Genomic DNA, 18,243 nt, shown 5'->3' with positions numbered 1-18,243 from the left:
CCAAAACAGCTCCCACCTCTGGATAGAATGGATGATTTACTGTTAGTTGAATATGACTATACTGTAATTGTAACAAATCACTTGTTTTATACATTTTTGTACTACAGTCATTCAATTAAGCTCTAAGAAGGAGTATCATAGGGCAAAAGGTTGCCAGTGGTTTGACTGAAATTCCTCTTTATTCCGCTTGAATGTTGCAAGTTTTCAACCTTGCCTTATTTGTTTTCGAGTAAGTGGTATTTATTTGCTAAAAGGTTATTTAATTGCTCTAAACAAACGATATCTTTCTGAAACACATTTCAGCACTGCCCAGTGCCCACATCCCCTAGAACAATGACAAGCTTTCAGAGAGATAGAATTAAAATTCAAAGGCGAGGCGGCTCATTTTAGTTCCAGGAATTGCTGTGTGAAAAACACTTGAGTGATTTTAATCACATTCTTATTTATTTCAGCTTAGAGCTCGGCGTGACTTTCTATAAGCAAGCGGTGGAAATTCATAGTGCAACAGCGCCATCTAGCAGGTCTCCTAAGGCATCCACATTGCTTTTGGGCATACTAGATATTCAGTCTAAAAACCTTTAGCACTGCTGGAGTAGCACTTGTTTATTTGCAACAGGCTGTATCTCCCTGTCCGTCTATCTGCTCTACACTCCACTGTGTGTCTGCCCTAATCAGGTGTGAGACCGCCGGCCAAACCAGGAAATACTGACTCATTAGGATTGGCATTTGGCAAATAGGCCTACAGCAAAAAAATATCTATCTGGGACTCTTCACCTGCATGAGTGTAAACAGAATTTACACTTATAATGTGGTGAAACTTGTCGAGCAATATCTATCTGAGACTCTTCACCCGAGTGTGAACAGAATTGACACTTGGATTGTATTTTTATGTTTTATCTTTGAGTAAGATGACCCTGTTTGGGAGTAATAATGTCACAGCGCTAAATCCCCCAAAGCAGTATAGCCATTATAGTAAAACATAACATAAATTAAGTATTGGGAGCTTCAATCCAGCGTGTGCTGGGATATTGTTCATGTTGCGCTCATACTAATAGGCCTCTCAGACACATCTGTGCACTGCTTCATTATGCATGTTCATTCAGGAAGATGCAGGTTTTTGGCTGTTGTCTTTGAGCTTTACTTGAGCTGCCTTAACATAACCAAAGCAAAGTCTACTCAATGTCCTCTACTACTCCAGTGGTTCCCAACCTTTTTTGTCTTATGTACCCCTTCAGCTGTTTTGCCATGCCAACAGCACCCCATCACTCACGCGTGTTCTTTGCGCCGCAGAGAAACCACTGGCTGCAGTGCAAACGTACAAGTAAATCCATACAAACTATATTTGTCACTGAAGATTGAACTACCGGTGTTTGGACTTGGCCTCTTTTTACCTTTTGTCACCGGGCTCCCCTAAACCTGGATCCGGAGAGACATCTGTACGTTTGAGCGATTCATTTTTGCTCGCTAGTTGGATGGCGCACAGTTTTGACATGCGTGAATGTGACCTCTTCACAGAGTAGGGGGTCCTTGAGGGGGTTGCAGGGGGTCCCTAGCAAAAGGGGGATCATTTATTTTCACTATAATTCCATCCACAGTAACACAATGACAGAATGTATGGCTATTTTGTTCATGTTTCATACACTTTCTGTAATAAAACGTCTAAAAGCAAAAACCATATTGGATGGTGACCCTGGGACAAAGTCTTATCAAATGAGGGTCCGTGGTCTAATTTGTGTCAGTTTAGGGGTCCTTGACGTGAAACAGTTTGAGAACCACTGGACTAGAGTAACAGTTCACACCTGCCACTAATCATGATGTGCATGTAGCATATTAGCAATAGGCTTATGAAATGCCTTGGAATATCTATTTTTTTTTTATAATTTTGGAAATAAATTGTAATCTCCCAGATTTCCATGTAGCGCCTGCAAGTTGCTCAAGTGCCGCGGCCTAGTGGTACATGTACCCCTGGTTGTGAATCACTGCTCTCCTCCATGACATCAATAGTTCTGGGCTCTTCTCTCCCTCACATCTCTCTAATGAAGCCATTTATATGAGTGACAAAGGTGATCATCCCTCTCTTCCTCCCCCTGTCTTTTATCAACTCCACTGCAGCTGGTGTCCAGTGTGTGTGTGTGTGTGTGTGTGTGTGAGAGAGAGAGAGAGAGAGAGAGACAATCATTAAAAATGTATGCCATCTCTCTAAACAGTGTCCGGACAAGCCACTCGCGTTCATTGGATATCGGTCATTAAAATTTAGTGAAGGGGGCCAAAGGGTGACCTAGCGATCAGGTTCCTCTTTCAGGCTGTGAATGAATTTTTCAACGTCCCATTACATGTAGCGGCACCGCTGCTGACGTCTCCAGGCTGTACGCTCTGACATTGCCGTTGTCGTCCTCTGTCGCTATTGTATCTGAGGCGTGACAAAAGCCGATCAACAATAACAACATGAGTCTCAGGGTGGCTATACTGATTCATGTACTACTGCTGCTTGACAAGGCTGATTCCAAAAAAGGTGAGTCGCTATTTGTTATCTTGATGGGGCATAGCCTAAACTTGATGGGAGTGCTTTATCTTACAGGTACTGTATATACTGTGCAGGTTAGGCCTCAGTTGGTCGATGTCAGCTTTTAATACACTTTCAAAGGTCGTATCAAGATTTGATAAAATAGGGGAACAAATTTAATGTAATAAGTGAGCAAGTAACCATAAACTATGAAGGTCCTGTGCATGTCCATATATTAGACAATACAGTACTTTTGACTGAAAAGGTTATTTTCATTATACTTGGGATCTTTGTGAGTTGAAATAATTGTTTTAACAAACTGCAACATTGTATTCTTTTTTATCACTGTGAGGCGTCAAATGTGGTGGGATCCTATCTGCTCCATCGGGCAATATATCCAGTCCAAACTTCCCAGGCCCGTATCCCGTCGGCATCGACTGTGCCTGGCTAATTGTGGTGGCAGAGGGTTCATCTGTTCTCCTCACCTTTCACCACTTTGAGCTGGAGTACCACGCCAACTGCAATTACGACTACATCAAGATCTATAATGGCATATCCGAGGATGAGGGGAACCTCCTTGGGACATTCTGTGGCGACATCTCCCCACCCCAGTTCACCTCCTCCTGGAATGTCATGTCCCTCATCTTCCATTCAGACCGCCACGTGGCCTACAGGGGGTTCACTGTTGGCTACAGAAAAGGTGACTTCTGTTCTATACAATGTGCAGTGCATTCTCTAGGCTAGGGATTAGTAGGCTAACTATTTTGGATTGATTCTTTCTGGCCAAGTTGCAACAGCAGAACTCAGTTTTTAGCTAAGAAAAGAAAAGAAAAGCTTATGCCTCACCACAACCCTACATAGCAAACAAAAAAAAAGGTGTGATCATCGACTTCCCTCTCTAAGGGTTGTGTGTATTTTCTGTGATCTCTATTGTTACTGGTTTTGAAAGGGAAACACAGAAGCTGAATTTGCCTTCTACCCTCTCTAGATATGTGCGGGGGAGTTCTAACTGGCCTGTCAGGCGTGATCTCTAGTCCAGGCTACCCGCAGGAGTATAGCAATAATGCCGCCTGCTCTTGGACCATCCATGTCTCCAACAGCAGTGTGGTCAGCCTGGTCTTCCTGGACTTCCAGCTGGAGAACAATGAGGGCTGTAATTTTGACTTTGTGGCCCTGTTTGACGGCCCCACGGTCACCCACCGCCACCTGGGCAACTTCTGTGGGGGAGATAAACCTCCAGATATCATCACCACTTCCAACCAGCTTCTGGTAGTCTTCAAGTCTGACTTCAACATTGGGGGACGGGGGTTCAAGGCATACTATTACTCAGGTAAGAAAGCTTGGTGTGAAACGTTCTATTACAAAAATGCAATACAAACCCCTCCGAATAAGTTTTCAAACCATAGATTGTAATGTGTATAATTTGGGGTGCTAGCTTGAAATAAAAGTACAAGTTGATTTCCCATAACAGATTTTTTTATTTACGGATTTTTGCAAAGTAAGAAATTATATGTATTTAACACTTTGAGTCAACAACCATTTCAGTTTGTGGGGTAACCCTTTGGATTGGCCTAGATGTGGAAATGAAAATCAGCAATAATATTACACCATTCAAAAGCAGATACAAAAAAGCAACAACAGACTTGAAGAACTATAGAAAATTACACTTAGTGAATATTTTGATTTCTTTAAAAAAAAATATATATATATATATTAATTAATTTATTTTTAGTTTGTAACAGATTTTTTATTTTAAATGTTATTATATTGTAAGGGGCAGGACTAGATACACGTTTGCTTCCTTCTGCCCCTTCTCAAACGCATACCGGTACTTGTTTTTTTTTTATTTTTTTGGATAAAGACTGTTTGACTTAATTGTTTATGGTTATATTTTGTCTTTATTGCGATTTTGTTTGATTTGTTTGAGAAAATTAAATATCAAATCAAATCAACTCTGCAAGGTGCATCCAAATCCCTTTAAATGCCTTTGAAATATCACTACAACTTGACACATGATTGTTCTACCTGTGGCAATTTCAACTGATTTGATGTGATTTAGATACAAATATAAAACAAATGTCTAAAGCGTTCTCTCGAGCAGTGGTTCCCAAAGTGGGGGTCGGGATCTGTTTGACTTAATTGTTTATGGTTATATTTTGTCTTTATTGCGATTTTGTTTGATTTGTTTGAGAAAATTAAATATCAAATCAAATCAACTCTGCAAGGTGCATCCAAATCCCTTTAAATGCCTTTGAAATATCACTACAACTTGACACATGATTGTTCTACCTGTGGCAATTTCAACTGATTTGATGTGATTTAGATACAAATATAAAACAAATGTCTAAAGCGTTCTCTCGAGCAGTGGTTCCCAAAGTGGGGGTCGGGATCCCCAGGGGCGGGTCACCACTGGGTGGGTCGCGAGGTGATTTCCAGAATGTGTGAAATTGGCCTAAAGAATATGTGAACTACAAAATGTTTGAAATACAATTTAAAAACGCTTAAAAAGAGCACATTTTAACCAAAATTGTTTGTTTTGTTTACAAAATGCACACAAACGTTTGTATGCTTCAACCACCTCCCGGGGATAGTGGGGGTCGGGAGCCTCTGGCACCATCATTTTGAGGGTCGGGGGCTGAAAAGTTTGGGAACCCTTGCTCTAGACTAGAGCACAGTCTCCATCATTAGGCCGACAGATCGATAAGAGTTCCTTGTCTGTGATGGGAACTCTTGCCAGAAAGAGAACAGTCAGTGCAGCACTTCTAAAATCGGAGCTGTATGCCAGAGAGGCCAGAAGGAAAAAATGAACACAACAGTATCCCTGGAGTTTACAGTAAGGCAACTGAAAGACTACCCACCACTATGCCTACCATGAACAAGAATGTGAAAGTACTTAGGGCTGGAAGATATGGTCCAAATCTATCACGATATAAGTTCTTCATATCAGTCGATACGATAATTATAACAATGTTACAATTACAATATTAGTTCAGTTGTTTTTATAGCCCATTTATGTCACAACGGATGTCTGCACCTACAAACATGTCTGAAAAACAAACGTATTCTGCATTGCATTGACTCACTGCCCTGTAGTGAAAGGGAGTTGCACTTGGAATTAGTGACTGATGCTGTAAATATTGTATATTGAATATATCGGAATTGTATTAAAAAAATATTGTTATTGAGGCATATATGTTTTGCCATATATAGATTTAAGGGTACTTGACTGGCCCAGACTTGAATCCCATTGAAAATCTGTGCAATGACTAGAGGACAGCTGTTCAAATGCCAAACTGATACAGATGTATCCAAGATTGCCTTTGTAACTGCTGCCAGATGTGCAAAGTATTGACTCGGGGGGTTGACTACCTGCTGTTGTTGAAATACCACGTTATCTTTTTCACAACCAAGGACTTACCTAATATCCTTTAACATACAATAATTTTGCTATCAATAATTTGAGTAAAAATGTCACCTGTTCAACTTGTCAAGCTGAACTTGAATCTGATATCACCGATAACACCGTCTATTGGGTCTAATCTTATCTGATCCTTTTACAGGAGAATGCCAGCAGGTCTTGACAGCTGTAAGTGGCAACTTTAGCAGCCCACACTACCCCAACATCTACCCAAACAACATCAACTGCCACTGGACCATCACTCTGGCAGTTGGATACCGGATCAAACTCTTCTTCCCACTCGTGGAGTTGGAGGATCGTAACAGTCTGTCAGACGACTGCGACTATGACTCTGTTGCGGTTTATGATGGGGCCAGCCAGACAGACCCCCTGCTGGGGCGCTGGTGTGGCACAGAGCAAACGCCCTCTCTCACGTCAAAGGCCAACAAGCTCCTGGTGGTGCTCAGCACAGACAGAAACGAAGCCCATAGAGGCTTTGCTGCTTCTTATGTCGGAGGTAATCTGTCCTATACTAGTCTCTCAACACAGACGGTTGGCTCCCGCAAGTTACAAGTGCCCCCTCTGTATTTCAGTGGTCAAAACATAAAGCAGGACGTCCAGTCAAAATGAGGCGGGTATCCGCTCATTTCCCCACTTCCGTGTCCCCTGTCCGGCCCCTTAATACAGTGGGTCTCAAAGTGGGGTCCAGGGACCCCCAGGGGTCCTTGAGGGGTCCGTGGTCTAATTTGTGTCAATTTAGGGGTCCTTGATGTGAAAAAAATTGAGAACCACTGGCTTAATAGCTACGACTGTAAAAACAAACTAGTCAACGCTAGCTAGCCAGCTGCTGAGCAGAAATGGACGTTGGACAAGATATTTTTTATTTCGTTATATATTCATTTCTTTTCGGCAACATGTGTCGTGATTGGTCGAACTTCCTCCCGGTCTGAAGAGTTTTTTTCTTTTCTTTGGAAGAGGCCAACTTCCTCTGTCCAAATTGTAATGGGCTGAAGTACAGACTGCCTAGTCTGGACCATCGAAGATGGTGGAAGAGATAGACTGGCTTGAGAGACTAGTCCCATACAGGCTAATTTATTTACCTAGCACTTCTCTATCACAATTCTAGTTTCACAGGTATATTGGTTCCATCTATTGTCTGGGTGCTGTAGTTTTGAGCTTTGCACTCCTTAGTACAGCAATGTTTCCAAAACTTTGAGCAAATTATACTGTTGCACTTAAATCACTCTGGGTAAGACAATCTAGTAAAACCCAGAAATATAAAATGTTCATCTCTGCCAACAAAGTAATGTATTAGCCGTATCTTTTTAATGACCCGCTTTTTTATGCTGCTGTTAAACCAGTGTGAACTGTGTCTTTTTTCCAATCAAAGTGGTGCCGGTGAACATTAGCTGCACGAGATCCGAATTTTCAATCTTGATACCCATGCAGTCCTTACCTAAACTGGACCGTGAGAGCGTCTACCTGGGGAATCCAACCTGTGCATCCCAGTTGACAGCCACCTCATATAAGTTACTTACTCGTTTTGAGCACTGTGGTACTAATCTCCAGGTGACTACACTGATATTCCTCCTACATTTTTTCTGTATTGATGAAGCATTATGGCAGTTACTGTCCCACTATAATGATCACATACCCTACTTAGGCTGTAAAATACATTATGATGTGCAACAGAATGCCTATTTATCTGAGAGGGACCTGGGCACAGACAAAATGGCGGGACCTCCGCACGGAGTGACCTCAGCAGCGGAAGTTGGATTTGTCAAGTCCTGTGCCATCACTATACCGAGGCAAAAGATGGCCTTTTTGTGATTGTTGGACGGGCAGGGTAGTCCAGCAGGAACTCCCACAATGGCTGAAAGCCACTGCGAGATTCGAATAGGCCACGTGGTGAAACACTCGCCTTTCATTATTTCACGCTGGGGTTCACCTCCGACCGTGTCCAAAGTCGCATATCATGTTTTTGTTATTTAACCAAAACCCTAACCAAGTCGTTTTACTTGCCGACACACAACCAAGTCATTTTACTTGCTGAAATACAACCAGGAAATGCAGCACCGTTTTCAACCAGGAAACCCAATGGCCGCTGCTCGGAGCTCGGGGAAAACGTCAGCGGGTCGACACTGCGGGAAGACCCGAGCTCCAAGCAACGACCGGCGGCTCTGTTGCCGCAGATCTCCACGAGCTCCGAGTCGGTCGAGTCGCTGCTCCAACTTCCGCTGCTAAGGTCACCGTGCGGAGGTCCCGCCATTTTGTCCGTGCCCAGGTACTCTTGATTTATCTTGAGTAACTCAAGATAAACATTTGACTTTGAGTTCAGGCCATAAACAGTGCTTCTAACATATTGACCCCTGGCCCCTTGCAGAAACGTCGGAACATCTCCATGCTGGTGAACACACTCTACATTGATTTCTCTGATGGAAAGCAGCAGATGGTGCAGGAATATGAGGTGCAGTGTGATCCCCAGCGGAAGTTAGCCACAGTGGTCATCATTTCAGCAGAAGAGCGCCTTCGACTCGAGGAGTTGGCCCGCCAAGCTGAAAGTACCGGCAATGGCAACGGGAAGGGTCAGGATGCTGAGCCTCTTGACCCAAGTGATATAGTCTTCATCAGCATCTGTGTACTGGCTGTCATTCTCATGGTGATAGCTATCGTATGGCTAGTGCTGCTTTAGAAATACACCCTTACCAACTTCTGCAAAGAAAGGACACCAACGTTGAAACAGTCAAATTTTGTATGAAATATTCATTGACAGTATAAAAACAGAGCAGTGTTGTTGACTGTGTTGCCTAAAATGAGGAATAATTCACCTCTGATTCCAGTACAAAGGAATAGCATAATCATCCCTACACTAACAATAAATGACCTAGGCTTGACAATGATTTACATGCAATAATAAAGCAGTACAGGGTTCATGATGTGCCACAAAGTATAAAAGTATTTTTTTTTATCTCATTTAGAGAAAACATTTAAAAAACTTTAAATAAAAAATATTAAAAACAAAAAACAAAAACAGCATGCACCAAGAACCTTGATCAATTTCAATAAGAGGGCGTCCCGTAGTGCAGCGTTGCCTCCTCTGGTCGGGCTGTTTGGGGGGACGGGAACTGGTGAAACTCCTCGCTGTCAGGCAAAAAGAAGCGGTTGGCAACTGCACATGTATCGGAGGAAGCATGTGCTAACTCTCCCCAGATCGGCAGAAGGGGTGGAGCAACGACCAGGGCAACTTAGCAGGGGGAAGTGGCCAAGTAAATTTGGGGAGTAAATGGGGGGGCTGGGGGCAACAGGGGGAGGAGAAATCAAGTCACCAGAAGGCTTCGATATGCAGTCTTAAATTCCGTCTTATCCAGCCTCAGTTATTTCTTATAGTTGGAAACCAGCTGGTTCACTGAAATTGTGCTGTCCTTCACTTGCATTCTGACCTCAGGCTTGTGTTTGAAGGCAAAGACCAGCGCCCGAATAGTCCGTCTGTACGAACCGCTGACCAACCGGCAGCTCTGGTGGAACACTTCTCTCTCAATGTTGTCGATAAGGCCACAATCATCCTGTAGGTCAGAGAAGAAAATAAAATGTACATACATTGATTATTCAGTATTCATATTAGTAAATTAACTGGCCAGTGACCAAAATGGCTAGCATGTGCAGTTTTCCAAACAGCAAAAGATCATTTAAACAGGCTGCCATGGGTTTTGCAATCAAGAAATGTTGCTTTACACGGTAGGAGCAGGTTTTTCAATAAATAATTGTCTTTATTTGTAGAAAATATATATGTAAATGAAAATAAAATCAATTTGTAAATAAGTGCTGCTTGATGGATCATATGTATGCTGAATTTAAGTGGACCTGATTCAGAAAAGTCTCAATTCATGTTCTTCAACATGTGCATATACGTTTCCTGATACGGAAGGCAACATTAAACTGCAAGAATTCACAGTCATCAGTGCTAGGTTTTTATGAGTTCATATTACTGAGCATCTCATAGCTTTTCATTAAACGAGCATTACTCAAAATAATAAAGCCTTACAATGGTAAATGAGCCGTGGATAATGTCAAATGTAAAACAGAAGCACAGTGAAAGAAATGAGCCAAAGAGTAAGTACATTGGTATTTGCCATTACAGTGGATTTCTCACCTTGACTTCCAGGGCATCAGCCATTAGTCTTCTAGCGTTGCTCCTGAGACCTTCAGATTGTTTGTCGGAGCGTACTTCAATAGAAGCCTTATTGGAGTTCTCTTCAATGAAGCTTCTCCACTGAGTGTAAACCTGTGCTGCCATTGAACTCACTTCACGGTCCACGTGCTTTCGCATTTTGTTGACAGTGTGACCTTAGAAGGGGAAAGTTTTCTCAACGTGTTGCAGTAAATGAATGTATCCATGTGTATATGATGGTAGAGGTGAGCACTGTTTTGATGGATGTGTGCTCTTTAAAGTCGCATTGCTGATGTAGCATGCAGTGCAGACCAACCCACAGCCTGTAATAATACTGTGTATGTTATTTCTTTTGACAATGTAGATCAAGGGATCTATCGATCATCTTGGGTATATTGGTTTGATTTACTGAGTAGATTAAACTGAATTACTTGATGCCCTTCCCATCAACAGTGCATCGTGCGAGTCTACAGTGTGTGTGTGTGTGTGTGTGTGTGTGTGTGTGTGTGTGTGTGTGTGTGTGGTGTGTGTGTGTGTGTGTGTGTGTGTGGGGTGTGTGTGTGTGTGTGTGTGTGTGTGTGTGTGTGTGTGTGTGTGTGTGTGGGGTGTGTGTGTGTGTGTGTGTGTGTGTGTGTGGGGGGGGGGGGGGGGGGGGTGATAAATATAATGGAAAGTCGTGCTGAAAGATGGATCTATACCAACTACTATAATGGTCTACCTATTTTTGTTGACTTCAGCACCTCCCTGGATGGCATCTTCTTGTTCAGCTCTGTCAAGGCATCCAGAAGGTTGTCCTTGGTCTGTTCAGGCAACTCCAACATGGACTTGTAGCGCATGATGTCCTCAATCACAACCACCCTCTGTATGACAAACAGCAGCAAAATATGTCACACAATAACAGTAACTTAGCTTCTTTTCCCCCTCGTAAAGCCTATTACTAACGTTACCTTACCCGTAAAGACTCTATCGTCGTTTGTCTGTAAACCTTGTCCTTGCTCTTTGTTTCTTTAGACGTTTCACCCTTGGGTAGCCGTACTACAAATTTGTCCATTTCCACACAAGAAACTAATGATGCTAACAGCTAACTATTCTAGTGGACTGAGTGGCTGGCTTTAATGGCCACTGACTTAAACTGGGGCACTGTTTGTTCAATAAAAAGCAATTGATTAACCACGTTACGAACAGCGTTGCAAACTAGTATTTTTTTGGTCAGTGCTAGTAGTAATTTAGTGCTAAATTAACTAAATAGATTACCCTGCCTGTGCTGACTTTGGCGCTGTCGGATTACTCGGAAATAACTCGTAACCGTTCGACGCACATGACAGTGGGGATTCTACGAGACGCAACCCGAGTTGTTCAGATGTGCCATTTAAGTATCGCATGGGGAACTGGTAGACAATATGGACTCCACCAAAAATCTACCTTATTTCTTCCCAAAAGCACTTAATGTACTACGCGAATTTACGTTTTCGACTCTCTAGGAGTTAGAAGTTACGAGGAGCATGTAAAGGCAGCACGAGATGAGGCTTAAAACTCTCGCGAGTCATGTCTCTTCTCGCCAATCTCGCCAGGGTCGTGTTCTGTTCACATCACGCGAGATAACACAACGACGGAGGAGGAAGAGAAGGGGAGCCTGTTGTGTTTGTTGTTTGGTTAGATTTTCGCAAACAAAATGGGGAGTTTCTTCTCCTTTGACTGTATTTTGGGACTGCTCGTCGTGCTCGCATGCACATCAGCGTCCTCAGATGTGTTTGATAGCGTCTTGGGAAATACAGCATCTTGTCATAAAACATGTCAAATGACATACAGTTTGCACACTTATCCACGGGTGAGTACGATCCTGCTCTGAAAGTAGCTAACGTCAACATCTGCGTCGTTAGCTTTGTAGCAAAGCAAAGCCTGCATAGTGCAGACTTTATATTACGATAGCATTATCTGTTCTATAAAATATGTGATCTAGAAAGGGAAGCGCATGGCTGCTGTGTAGGTTTGGTTATTCAATACGTTGAAACGGCGTCTCAACGGATGTCGTTTGTGCAGGTAATTATTCAACCGGTTCTGTCTTGTTTGCTCTAACTTACAGGAAGAGGAGCTCTATGCCTGTCAGAGAGGTTGTCGTCTATTCTCAATTTGTCAGTTTGTTGGCGACAGCGAAGACCTGAATCAGACCAAATCCGAGTGTGAATCCAGTAAGCTACACACAGCTTTTACCGAAATAACGTTAGGCCATCATCACTGCCCATCTTTGTTATGACTTGCTATCGCTGAGGCTATTGTGTAATAGCTTACAGTTAACGTTAGCTATAAACACTTGCCCATGTGTTCATGTTCATGCATACATGTCGGTTCCTAACTCTTTAAGACCTCTTTGTCCTGTGTCCTTCATAATCCTATGTTACAATCTGTTACTTATCACCACCTGTCCACCTCTGAATTTGCTTAGCCTGCCATGAAGCCTACTCCCAGTCAGATGAGCAGTATGCATGTAACCTGGGCTGTCAGAATCAGCTTCCCATTGCTGAACAAAGACAGGAACAGGTAAGAAACGGTAGCACACCACTGTTGCCTCCAGTTACAGCAGTCTATTTGAGTATGCAAATCCGTCATCAAATTATTACACTGTGTACTCACTACTGTTGTTGGTCAGTTGGTGGCCATGATGCCCAGGATTCACCTGCTGTACCCCCTGGCTCTGTTCAGAGGGTTTTGGGATGATGTAATGAGTCAGGCTCACAACTTCATCACTTCCTCATGGACGTTCTACCTCCAGGCTGACGACGGCAAGGTTGTCATATTCCAGGTATTGAACTTAATGTATTTTAATTGATCTAATCTTGACATGTATGCAAGCAAATTAACTGCTTGATTTATCCTGTCACTGTGTAAAAGTAATATTTATATTTATAGTAATAGAGCAACTCTTGAAGCCCAGTTCTGTTTTTCTGTTTAACAGACTGAACCACAGATCCAGTTTTTTCCCCAGTTTGATTTGCAGAAGGAAGTTAACGAAGAACCACAAAAGACATGTAAGGACATAAGGACTGACACCTACATCAAATTTGTATTTCTTTCCCATTAGAAAATAATTTTAATTGTAATGGAGCAAGGAAAATACACACATTTAATGTGTAAAAAAAATTATGCAGCTCACCTAATTCCCTTTCTCATTTTCAAGTTCCTGGTTTGAGCAACCCAGTTTACAAAGAATACCACCGCACCTTAATCCAGGAGAGGGACAGAGATATGTTTGGAGACCGCAGCACCAACGAGGACTACAACATCTTCAGCTGCCTCTCAAGGTTGGTTGGGAAAACACATTTATTTACATTTTCAAGGAAGCAAAATTGTTAAACTTGTTTATTGTTATTCCCAGAGGATGATGTTTGTGATGATGTTGGTCCTTAATATCAGTCAGCAAGGAACCAAGAGCACTAAGGTTCAGTGTTTGATTCCCAGTGGAGCTAACAATGTAATTTAGGCTACATCTTTGTACGTTGAACCTTATCCTCTTCCCTGCTTAGGAACCCTTGGCTGCCAGGCTGGATTCTTACTACAACCCTGATCCTGTCTGTGCTGGTCCTTATCTGGATCTGCTGTGCCACCGTGGCAACTGCTGTAGACCAATATGTACCTGCTGAGGTAAGTCTTCTTCCACTCTTCTGTCTTGATAGTCAATCTAGGTTAAGGATGTTCACAAATAATCGATCTACGAACGTCCATTGTTGTTTAATTACATCAATCAAGCTTGTCGAATTAAACCCATTGTCATCAGATGAGCTCCTCTCTACTGGGCCTTATTTGGGCGAAATTATTTTTTAAATGACCAGAAGAGGGAGACTAAAGTAAAAAAGTTCACATTGATTGTTTAATAGGTTTGAAAATATTATCAGTAATTTACTAAACATTCAGCTTGTATTATGCTGTTTTTCTTCTGTTTAAAGGTATAGGTCATAATAATGTTCAGTATGTATAAAAATAAATGGTCTGTCGACTTATGGTATAAACCAAAATTAAGAACTTATCGTCACATAAAAGACAGTTACAGTGTAGAGCCCTATGTGAAGTTTGACTTGAACAGACGAAAAATATCCCTGTGTGCTCAACTGCGTTCTGGAACTGTTCCATTAGCACTAGAGACTGGTAGGTTTAAAGCAACCCCTGAAGAAGATGGACTCTGTTTACTATGTGAATTACGCCAAATTGAAAACGAAATTAATTTCCTGTTCTACTGTACTGCTTATGCAATGGAAGTACTCTTTAGTAAAATGTCCATTTATGCTGACTTCTTTGAATTGGACGATTATGTGAAACTTGATCTGTGCTTTCAAAAAGGAACCTTCCCCACAGCAGAGTTTATTTGTAAAGCTTGGGAGAAAAGACAAAACTTTTTGTTTAGTAACTGATGTATTGCTCTGTATTGTTGTCTGAGCAGTACGCTGACCTACAACCTGTTTTTATTTAATTGTACCACTGTACATGTGTCAATGCTGTATTATCATTGTATTTTATTGTGTGTCTTGGAAACCCGTTTGGGTTGGGCACGATGAGTGCATGACACCTTAATCAATCAATCAATCAATCAAAAAAATATAGGGCTACACAGCCATATCAGTGGGGAAAATCAACTTGGTTTTCTTTATAGTATAGCATACCATATCTTTAGAGTAAACTTAGGTATTGATTTAGGTATTGATTTAATTTGAATTCAGGTGTAGGGAAGGCACCTATCTTCTTCATAGGCCATTTATAGGTACTTCAAAAAAATTGGTCCAACGAACATAGATAATTTGTTTGTAAAAGTTAATCAAGAAAAATCCTTTAGCTTGTGAATCCCTAATCTAGCCACATTAATGTTTGTTACATGTATTATTGCAAGTTGCTCTATAGATAAAAGCTTCAGCTAAATACCTAAAATGTAAAACAGTCTGTCACCAATACAGAAGACAATGAATTTTACTCGTTGATATAGGCTACCTAATACCTTGATTTATGGAGAGTGGACAATAGAGAGACACTGCGGAGCACGTCATCATTCAGAAACCATGCCCAAAACGGGGGGAAAACAGAAACCCCCCCTCCAATCCTGGCGTTCTCCTATGTCGCGTGCATGGTTGCGTGTTGCACAAAAAGATTGTATATACGGAAGATGAACACTCCAACTTACTTCCTTGACAGCTAGATCCACATTTTTCTTCTCGCCAATTCTCAATGGCTTCCTTGTTTTGCTCAGGAGTACAAAAAAACTTTAACTGGCGATTTTTTACATTTGTTGTCTGCACAGCCCACCACACAACAGCTTAGTTTTAGCTATGTTTAATTCAAGGAAAATGACGCTGGTCTGTGGGCGCGAACGGAGCGATTTCCCCCGTGATGGGCGTGGCCTATTTCATGCAGTGTGTCTATTGGTTTCAGGCCAGCACTCTAATTCTTTTGACAACTGTTGGTTGTCAAGATAATAATTTGATGTCATTTATGGTTAAAACATTTCTTTTTCTTGTCTTTGCTTTCAGAAACTGAGCATATATGGTGACATGGAGTACATGAAGGAACACAAACTGACTCCGTACCCAGCGTCCTCCCTGGTGATCATCACCTCCACAGGGCAGGAGGAGGAGGAGGCCGGCCCCCTCCCTTCCAAAGTCAACCTGGACCAGTCCAACATCTAGAAGCCAAAGTAGCAGCAGAGTAGGGATATTCTTCTTAATACGTAATCGGAAGTTGATTTCATCCTGTGGCACAAGACCCTGGCTTCTTGCTGTCTAGTGTCTAAATAGGAATAACTACTTCAAGCACATTTTCTATGACTGTTGTGTAATGTCTCGTCTCTCTTTCAGGCTTTTAGAATTGAAGTGAAGGACAGGGTTTGTTTTTCTGTATATTGGTATAATTGAGGCATTACATTATAGCAGTGGCAGTACAAGCCAAATAGCTTTTTGAGATTTTCTCCTATTCTGGTGTTTGAATTAGCCCTCTGTTGGTGTGCTTATTTTATGGAATAATGCTGCGTAAATAAACTATTTGTGAGTTGAAGTACTACAGGTTTCACTAAAACCATAAACCTTTGGTAAAATAGTTTTTTTTTGGTTTGTAATAGATTATTGCTGACCCTTTGTGTTCTCATGTTTCTACTGCAGTGGTTTCCAGGTGAAAATCCCCTTGAATTTTACAATAATAATATGCCCTTAATCTGTATAAAGGTGACAGTACATCATGGGTCTTTGTAACTTGACTCGTCTTTTCTCAGAATTAAAATGGTTTGGAAATAAACACAATGGAGTGAAACCGTTCTTGACATGGGTTTGATTGTTTTTCTCTCATCCATAATCTAGTGATCTTTTGGGTGTGTATGTAAGAGTCAAAATCCTGCTACAACGGCAGTGTAATATTAGTATTACATACAAATTAATTATTGGTACGATGTCCAATAGTGTCAGCTGATTTGCTGGTGATCTCAAACTTTGGACCACAAAATTGACTCCCACCTTGTCTAATGTCTACAACTGACACAAAAGTACTAGGCATTGTTTACCTTTGGTGGGCATGCATGTCTGAGATGGCAGAAGGGAAACTTGTAAAAAATAAAGGAATTGTCCGCACACTGATTAGCAGCTCCCGTTTTTATTTGCGCTCAAGGTTGGCAAGCTTTCGACCCTATTAGGTCTTCATCATCTGATGTCAAGGTCAAGGACCCCTGGGACCTGCCAGTGCCCACATGGCTTCTGACTGTCACCCAGCCCCACTTTATTTTGTACTACTTGGAGTTTCTGTTTTAAGGCCTTGTTAAGGCTCCAATACCATAATAAACTAACAGCATAGTCCAAGTGACACTGGACTAAGCAGGATGTCAAGAGTCAGGGATTCCCTATCCAGTGAACGTGCCCTCCTGACTAGGTATCTAGTTACCCACAATTTTCAAGGCCATCATGGGAAGCTCCCCCTAGGTTCCAATCATCAGTGACATCATCACTGTCCCCAGATACAAACAAACACAAACTAGTTAGTATGGTTAGTTGTACTTTATTGTACACAAGGGAAACACATTTGGTTCAAGTCAGTACAAGCAAACAATGTATAAAACAATGTATCAAAAAGTTTATAAAAAATATCACATTCGAAGACCACAGTAAAATACATCAAAGTTCTCTGTGATCTAAATCAGTGCAAATATTTGATTGAAGCACAGTGCAAATGGAAGATGATTGGGGGGGGGGGGTAGTGCAGTGCTGTCACTCCTCGACCTCTCCTCAAACACAATAACGGGCCTTTAATGTCTGGAGTTCTTCCCTCAGGGACTTGTTCTTTTTCTCGAGATCAGCCATTCGTTTTTCCAGGCGCTGAACATATTCCTTTTTCTTCTGTCGACATTGACGGGCTTGCTCTTTGTTTTGTGCCAGGCGGTATTCCTTTTTGTCAGCAGCAGACAGTCCCACAGGAGTGTTCCTCCTTACACTGGGTGGAGTCAGGGGGCTGGGTGTGGGTGCTGTGCTGACCTCTCCTGCACCTTGTACCTGGTCGCTGGCCGCCATCTGCTGGCCGTAAGGTGTCTGGGTGGTGTCCTGAATGACGCCTTGCTGTGGCCAGTTCAAGTACTGAGGCTCAGTGACAGTAGCAGCATCGCTCAGAGCATCGCTCAGTAAGCTGCTCCAGTATCCTGTGGAGGGGGGGCTGTTGTCATAGCCGTATCCCTCGGTGGCGGTGCTGAGGGTGCTGTCTTGCTGTGGCCGGTTCTTCAAAAGCTGAGGCTCAGTAGCAGCATCGCTCAGTAACTGAGCGATGCTGCTCCAGTCTGCTGTGGAGGCAAGGCTGTTATCATAGCCGTATCCATCGGTGGCGGTGCTGAAGAGTGTGGTGAAATCGGTGAAATCTACAGCAGTAAACGGCTGTAATGTAGTCACTTCCATCGTCACTTTCACTTTTTTATAGGTCAATGCTTTCAGTTCAAGTAGTGCTTATAACTGTGGAGGTATCTACCTTTTTAGCGGGGCCAGGTGCTCTTATATAGCCGACGCCCGCAAACTAGTCTGACGTCATATATGACGTAGTTGTGACGGCCAATAAAGGCGGGTTCTGGACACGCGCTGTACTTACTTCCGGTGTTGTTGCTACGCAACCACAGATCTTCCATTACTATCGACCTAGCAAGCTAATTTGAAATAGAGATCGTGAGTTCCCAAA

General features: G+C 42.3%; 3 protein-coding genes across 4 annotated transcripts; 2 read left to right on the top strand and 1 right to left on the bottom strand.

Moving 5' to 3' along the window:
* Positions 1-2,445: 2,445 nt before the first annotated feature.
* cdcp2 (CUB domain containing protein 2) lies at positions 2,446-8,592 on the top strand (the record flags this gene model as incomplete). Its single annotated transcript, XM_083658844.1, has 6 exons — positions 2,446-2,512; positions 2,856-3,203; positions 3,492-3,833; positions 6,064-6,417; positions 7,291-7,469; positions 8,284-8,592. The coding sequence occupies 6 exons, from the start codon at positions 2,446-2,448 to the stop codon at positions 8,590-8,592; spliced, it is 1,599 nt and encodes a 532-aa protein (XP_083514970.1).
* A 380-nt stretch (positions 8,593-8,972) lies between these two features.
* tceanc2 (transcription elongation factor A (SII) N-terminal and central domain containing 2) lies at positions 8,973-11,292 on the bottom strand. Its single transcript, XM_083658889.1, has 4 exons — positions 11,021-11,292; positions 10,787-10,928; positions 10,051-10,244; positions 8,973-9,463 (listed from the first exon to the last, which is right to left on the bottom strand). Exons 1-4 carry the CDS (start codon positions 11,117-11,119, stop codon positions 9,275-9,277), a joined length of 624 nt encoding a protein of 207 aa, XP_083515015.1. The 5' UTR covers positions 11,120-11,292; the 3' UTR covers positions 8,973-9,274.
* Positions 11,293-11,674: 382 nt separating this feature from the next.
* tmem59 (transmembrane protein 59) lies at positions 11,675-16,370 on the top strand. 2 transcript variants are annotated; one of them, XM_083659233.1, is made up of 8 exons: positions 11,675-11,896; positions 12,152-12,257; positions 12,512-12,606; positions 12,716-12,868; positions 13,052-13,094; positions 13,244-13,367; positions 13,590-13,707; positions 15,579-16,370. In XM_083659233.1, the coding sequence occupies exons 1-8, from the start codon at positions 11,741-11,743 to the stop codon at positions 15,732-15,734; spliced, it is 951 nt and encodes a 316-aa protein (XP_083515359.1). In that variant the 5' UTR covers positions 11,675-11,740; the 3' UTR covers positions 15,735-16,370. The 2 variants fall into 2 exon arrangements, with proteins under 2 accessions (XP_083515359.1, XP_083515358.1); XM_083659232.1 differs by having other exon boundaries at positions 13,022-13,094; positions 15,579-16,369.
* The last annotated feature ends 1,873 nt before the right edge of the window (positions 16,371-18,243 follow it).

The sequence above is a fragment of the Poromitra crassiceps genome (assembly GCF_964638095.1).
Source record: "Poromitra crassiceps genome assembly, chromosome: 23".
NCBI classification, from domain to species: Eukaryota; Metazoa; Chordata; class Actinopteri; order Beryciformes; family Melamphaidae; genus Poromitra; species Poromitra crassiceps.
Note: the sequence above shows the minus strand (reverse complement) of the source record. Positions and strands in the feature narration are given on the sequence as shown.